Consider the following 7,075-nt stretch of genomic DNA (forward strand, 5'->3'; position numbering starts at 1 on the left):
TATCTTCATCAATAAACTCAATCTGTCATCTCTGTTGACTCTATTCAATCCTATTATGATTGCTAAGTCCTATGTTACAATGCTCCGTATAACAGATTATCGTATTTTGGTTACTATTGATGTTTATATAACTAACTGGCCTCTCATTTTCTCTTTCCTTTCTCCCTCCATTCTTGAATAGTACGGCGAGATCTGCAATGTAGAATGCCCTGCCTGCAAAAGAAGTAGACCCATCAACTCTAACTGGTCATTGGATGAGTATATAAATGATAATGGAATAGTGTAGGTTAGATGGGCTTCAGATCAGTTTCGCAGATTGGTGCAACATCAAGGGCCGAAGGGCCTGTACTGCGTTGTATTGTTCTTTGTTCTCTGTTTTATGTTTGAACCTGTGAGGATTCTTTACACTCGAAGGAATTTTGGAAAATACATATGAATGCACCTGTTTGCTCTGCAGCTAGTTCTTTTTAAAAACCCTGTGATGGTAGCCATTAGATTTGTTAGACTTTAGTTTGATTAATTTCTACAGTACTGTTTCTTAACTTCATTGTCACTAGACCCTTGCTTGTCTACTGATCCTGGAATATTGTCATGATTGCCACTGGGAAGTTGAATAGAATGCCCCATTTAATGTCTCCCCCATTTCCTTATTCACAAATATACTCAGTCCTGTTTTAGTCTGTAAAGGGCTCGCGTTTATTTCTGGGAATATTAGAACTGGAACATCTGGAAACACTGAGGAGAGAGAAAAACAATGTCAATGGGTGGTGTTTAAAGTTGCCCTTGAGATGGATTGGCAAAATAAAATTGGATAAAAGATAACAAGTAGTTTTCCCAGTATCTACCCAACTCCACCAACCTCGCTGTAAGTTTACCTGTGGTTGGACAGTCCACCCACTGCAGGCCCATGGAGATCTGAAAGTTGTCACTGAAGGAGCTCCTGCTGCATTGCTGAAACGTAGCATCCTCGCTCGGCTGATGGATCAATACTCCTCCATGTTGAACAACACTTAGAGGAAATACAGAGGGCAGCAATGGTGCAAAATATACTCTGGGTGGGGGATTTCAATTTCCACCACACAAGCAGTACTAACGATCAGGTTGCTTATGTCCTAAAGGACATAGCTACTAGACTGCGTCTGCATAGGTGGTGAGGGGACCAGCAGGAATGGAAAGCATATTTGACCTCATCCTTACCAATCTGCCAGCTGTGCATGCATCTGTCCATTAGATATCGCTAAGAGCAATCTCCACAGAGTCTTTGTGGAACAAAGTCCTCCCTTTACATGGAAAATACCCTCCATTGTGTTGTGTGGCACTATCACCATGCTAATTGGGAATAGAACTAGCAACACAATACCTCGCATCCAGGAGGCGCTGTGGGTCATCAACAGCAGGAGAATTGTACTCCAGCACAATCCGAAACCTCATGGCCTCACATATCCCCCATTCAAGCATTATCATCAAGCCGGGGATCAACCCTGGTTCAATGGAGAGTGCAGGAGAGCAGGCCAGGAGCAGCACTAGGCATGCCTGAAAGTGAGGTGAAGCTACCAAACAGGACTACTTGCATGTCAAACAGCAGAAGCAGCAAGTGATCCCACAATCAACGGATCAGGTCTAGGCTCTGCAGTCCTTCCACACCCAATCGTGAATGGTGGTGGACAATTAAACAAATTACTGGAGGAGGACGTTCCATAAATATCCCCACCCTTAATGATGGAAGAGTCCAGCATCATCAGTGCAAAAGATACTGCGATGTGTAACTCACCTCTGGACTTCCCAAAGCCTGTACAAGGCACAAGTCAGGGGTGTGATAGAATACTCCCCAATGACCTGGATGGGTGCAGCTCCAACAACACATCAGCAGCTTGACACCATCCTACGTACGGCAGGTGGACTGCAGAGGCTCAAGAAGTCATTCACCACCACTTTCCCAAGGGCAACTAAGGATGGGGAAATAAACAAATAAAAACAGAAACTGCTGGAAAAACTCAGCAAGTCTGGTAGCATCTGTGGAGAGAAATCAGAATTAACATTTCAGATCGAGTGACCCTTCCTCAGAACTGATGGTAGATGGCCAGCCAGCAACGCCCATGTCTGAGGTGTGAATCAAAAATGTCACAGTCAGCAAAGCGTGATTTGAATTTAACTCTGCCCCTCCATGTCGGGAACCATGCAGGGCAACTCTGGATTGACTTTTCGGGTGCACTATGAGCTTTTAAACATGGTCTGGATGCCAGGGACGCTGGTCTTTCAGCAGATATCCAGTGAGTTGTGTGTTGTTCTGGAAATAGTGTGTGGTAAGATAGGAATAGATGTGGATGTAAGGGATAACATAGGGGCAAGTAGCTAGCAAAGTAGAGAAGCTTAGTTTGAAATGTGAATCATTTTGCTAGACTTTGCAACAGGGAGTACTCTAAAACACTCAACATAACTTGGAACGAACCAAAACAAAACCTGCAAGATTCACCCTTTAAAAACTGACAGGAGTGTACAATCTCTTGCTATATTTACCATGTGACAATCAAAGTCTACAATTCACAAGTTACTTTTCCTGCTATTTCTCCCATTACAATAAGTTTTAATGTACAGTGTATGGGATGCAGAAAATAACAGTGATCCACCAAATTGCAAAATGATTATTTTAGCTACTGCATTGGAAGCTGCCAAACCAAACATTTGCCTGAAATATGAACACACGAAAAATATTTTTGGTATTCTTTGAAACATTGCATAGATTTAGAATTAGTATTTATTAAAAATGTGTGAAAACAATTTATTTTCATCAGAATTGATCCATGTTAAGAGGACATAGTGTAAACAAATGTTCATGTTTATTGTGTTGAATAAATCTAAAACATGTGGCAGAGACATTTTTAGATCTGTGCAGATGTTAAGTGCTTATTTTCTGTTTTCCACACCCTGAGCATGTGATGCAGCCCGCCATCTCTGCATGTTCCAGTAAAACATCAAAATCAATTCCAGATTAAACATCTCATAGTGTTTGTTGCACTAAAGGACTTCACTTCTCGGTTCAACATAGGGTAGGCAATTGGATTTATGCTTCACTGTGATAGAGATCATTTTGAAAAGACGTATTTTAATATTGCTTTGTTTCTATTTTAAAGTCTGTTAAAACTCAGATATTTTAAAAGCTTTTCATTTAATTCTCTGTGATATTTATATTTGTATTTCAATAAATGCAACAACTAACTTGTTTGCTTTTATTTTAAGTTATCTCACTTTAGGATTGTCGACTTTCCTACTTTTCAACTCAGGATGTTCCTCAGACTCTTTGTCTATTTCCTAATTCTCCTGCCAGGGATGCAGGGCAGAAAAGGTGTTCAAAGTGGTGAATGGAACTACAAAGATGGATGTAAGTAAAATGCCTCTTGTATCTGATTGACAGCAATTGCATATGTAAAATTTCATTAGTTAAAAGAAATCCTGCTTCAATAATTAATGTGAATACGTTTTTAGTTGATGACATGTATTCATTGAAGAATGTGGCATCTAGTATTTGTAAACTTGAAATATTTAATTTGGGATATATCAAATAAAAGCAACAGTATCACAAACACAGAGAATGTTGCTTATACTTAGGTAATATTCTAGCATTGTTCGGGCTGTTTGTTTCAAAAATGTTATCACTATTGAATTGGTGAATTCTGTGAGAATAAGGATGACATGGGTTTGTGTTTGAATCTTTGTTTGTAAAGTGACATGTGCTGCTCCAAATTGCTTGTCAGCTGATGAAGAGAAATCGCAGAAAGACTTGTTTCTGAGGCAGTTTACAATGCTTTGTTATGCCAATTTTGTTTTCAGAGCAGTTCAGTTATAATTTATAAGTATTTACCCTATTTTTGTAGCTGACAAAGTTAATATGCGCGGAGTTGCCAATCTGACACAGATACTGGACAACTGGAGATTTGACATTTTGACTCAGATGAGAGACATGCTGACGAATGGCCACCAGTCCCTCCTCCCAGACTATGCCAGGTGACAGATGTTTGTTGCATACTGCAATAATTTACAATGATGTGTTTAATTACATTGACTAAAATTCAAGTTAGTGTGGGGTATTTTTCAGTTACAGTTTCATTCCAGCAGTGCTAAATTTATGATTACGCCGCTGAATTAAGTAAAAGTTGGTAGATTCAGTTTCAAATTCTATGTTCAGAGTTTGGTTGGAATTGATGTTTGAACTTGTTTCTGTCCTCCTAATTAAAAAATACGACCTGCTTCGTTAAAAGTGTAAACGTGGCTGTTTCCCAGCCAGCTTGAGTTGGGATTTCATTAGAAATGCTGGCACTTTTCGCTGATTCTCTACCTTGATCCAATTGTTGGGCTGAACTTATTTTGGAACTGCACTGAGTAAATATTCCTGGGGAATGTTTGGTTTGGCCACTTACAGTGATGTAACTGGAACCATCATTTTGCATCTGGATGTGTCATTCTGGAGTCTGTGCCACATCAAAAATAATTATAAATCTGCCCCTGAAAGTAAAACAGAAGTGTTGTGGTTTTTTTAAAAAAACAGCTTTGGAAAGCAAATAGGCAGTTTGGCTTTGAGGAATTCCGAATAACGTATCCCACGTTGGCACAATCTTGGATGCCAATGCTGCAGGCACCTCCAGCAGCCAGAAACATTTTGTTTTGATGTGGCATTGGACTTGGCCGTAGCAAGATCCAAAGTTTGCAACTTTAACAAAGCACTCCACATTCACAAAACTAGGCGGCTTTCGAATATTGTAAAGTAGCGAACACTTTTGGCTTAGTTGTCATATTATTTCAGAACTTTGGAAAGCTAAAGTAAAGGAAAGAGAATGTAAAGGAATCAGAAATGTTTCTGGGTTTTCCAGATCACCCCAAAACATTAAGTATTTGAAATGGGTGCACATCTCAAATATTTATAGCTGTGATCATGTATAAAACAGAGTTTAAAACAATCTCCAGAGCACATGGAATGGGCAATGTGTGCTCACTTGTAAGGCACACATTGCCCATTTTGTAGAGCTTAGTGTATGGCCCGTTAGTATTCCCATTACAAATAATATCTTTACACACAGATAACCCCTGTACTGTTAGCAAATATTGAACAAGAAAATCATTCTTGAGTCCAGTTCTTGGCTAGAACATTTCACAATGTCTCCACTGCCACATGAAACCGACCAACATCACTTCCACATTCCTATCAGCGATTTACATGAATAGATTAATGCAGCAAATTGTAATGGCAATACTTATAAACCAGTTAGCAAAACGATCTTTAAAACAAAAGTTGTTATTGACTATTTAGGAGAAGTATCTCTTGTATCCTCCTGCTGGTTTCTTAAACAAGGTACGAATTCCACTACAATATCAGGAAATCCGATACATAAGGTCCAGATGATAGTTACGGATAAATTCAGGTTGTACGGCACACAGATGATCAGGATTAAATAGAAACCTCAAACCCATTCATTCTGGAAGGAGCATGCACTGGCCAAAATGAGAAACCATTTGCAAAGGCACTACTGAAGTATATTCATCGATCAGATTTGTACAGTATAGACAAAAGATGGAAAAAGACACCTACCATTGTATTAACAGCCCCTTTAATGCATCAAGGAAGTTGAGCTGGATCATAGCTTAACCTAAGAATATAAAGGTGCACCGTGAAAATGACTAGAGATATAAATGCATATTGCTTCCCCACAGGGAGGGAGGGGAAATCAGGAAGCGAATCAATTTGATCCAGTCCTTGACACTCTGGAACAATGAAAGCAGCATAACACAAGGTTTTCTAGCGCTACTAACCCCTTATGGGAAACCCCTTATTTGGGAAAACATGAAACAGGAAAGAAGAAAATAATTGAATGAAGGTGCTTTCAAGAAATATGATTTTCGAAAACCAAACGTTTTCACTTAATCATGTTATGGTTTCATTCTGTTTCAGAATAACACCTCTTTCAGAGGCACTTAGCGATCTATTTACTGAGTTTAATGCTCTAAAAGAACGACTGAAAGATCTGACCGACAAGTTTACTGCCCTGGAGGTGACTGTTGATGAAATGAAAGCGAATAATAATGCTCCACGTTTGATTCCAAGTGGACCCAGGCAAAAACCGAATCTACCAAAGAGAAAGCTGATGGTTCCAAAGAAAAAGAAGGTCCCCCAGCAATAAAGCAAAGCAAGAATTAATTGCAAACCACATCATTCATATATATTTTATATATATATTATATACATACAACACGCACATAAAATAAAAAGACCAGCAGGATTTGCATGTGCTGTTTTGCAATTTCCTTTTGATGATAAATATTTATCAATTGCTAATGAAAAGTTTTTGTTGCTGTAGAGCATCTCTTGTGCTGTGTTTCCAAAACTTTGCCGACCATATTTCTACCTTTTAAATAGTGTTCTGTTACTCAGTTTTCTCACTGTCTACATATCTCACATATACGCAATAACTGTAATGGAGAAAATGTATCTTCTGTTCAGCAATTCTACTAAAAGGCTGTTTAAATTAAAGTAAGCACAGCAATGCCTCGCCTTCATTTGGGCCATTGTAAAGTTCTTGTATTTTCTTTGAATGAAATGGTTAGAGTAGGTAGGTGAATCACTCACGGAGATAATGACATGATAGCTCTGTGGTTAGCACTGCTGCCTATAAGCACCAGTGACCAAGGTTTGATCCCACCCTCGAGCGACTGTGTGGAGTTTGCACATTTTCCCCCTGCAGAGTAGCTTTTATTTGTCATGTCTACCATATGCAACTGATACAGTAAAAACGAGACAGTGTTCCTCCAGAACCAAGGGTGCTTCATGGACAACACAAACTACACAAGTTTATCCAGCATAAAGTGCATAAGTGCATAACACACAGGTTGCAATGTAATAGAAGAATTATAAATAATAGACATAGCAATTTGAAGTAGTGCAACGAATTTCAGATGGGAAAGAGTTCGATCATGCTGTGTTAAGGAGCCTGATGACTTGGGGGAAGAAACTGTTGCACAGTCTGGCCATGAGAGACCGAATGCTCCTGTATCTTCTGCCAGATGGCAGGAGGGAGAAGAGTTTGAG

General features: G+C 39.3%; 1 protein-coding gene across 1 annotated transcript; it reads left to right on the forward strand.

Annotated features, from left to right (window-relative positions):
• Positions 1-2,906: 2,906 nt before the first annotated feature.
• LOC122560380 (uncharacterized) lies at positions 2,907-6,551 on the forward strand. The gene is made up of 4 exons (XM_043711015.2): positions 2,907-3,047; positions 3,238-3,379; positions 3,873-4,002; positions 5,942-6,551. The coding sequence occupies exons 2-4, from the start codon at positions 3,283-3,285 to the stop codon at positions 6,168-6,170; spliced, it is 456 nt and encodes a 151-aa protein (XP_043566950.2). The 5' UTR covers positions 2,907-3,047; positions 3,238-3,282; the 3' UTR covers positions 6,171-6,551.
• Positions 6,552-7,075: the final 524 nt, after the last annotated feature.

This window comes from Chiloscyllium plagiosum, unplaced genomic scaffold, assembly GCF_037043375.1.
Source record: "Chiloscyllium plagiosum isolate Xiang-an unplaced genomic scaffold, Cpla_swu_hap1 HiC_scaffold_20, whole genome shotgun sequence".
NCBI lineage: Eukaryota > Metazoa > Chordata > Chondrichthyes > Orectolobiformes > Hemiscylliidae > Chiloscyllium > Chiloscyllium plagiosum.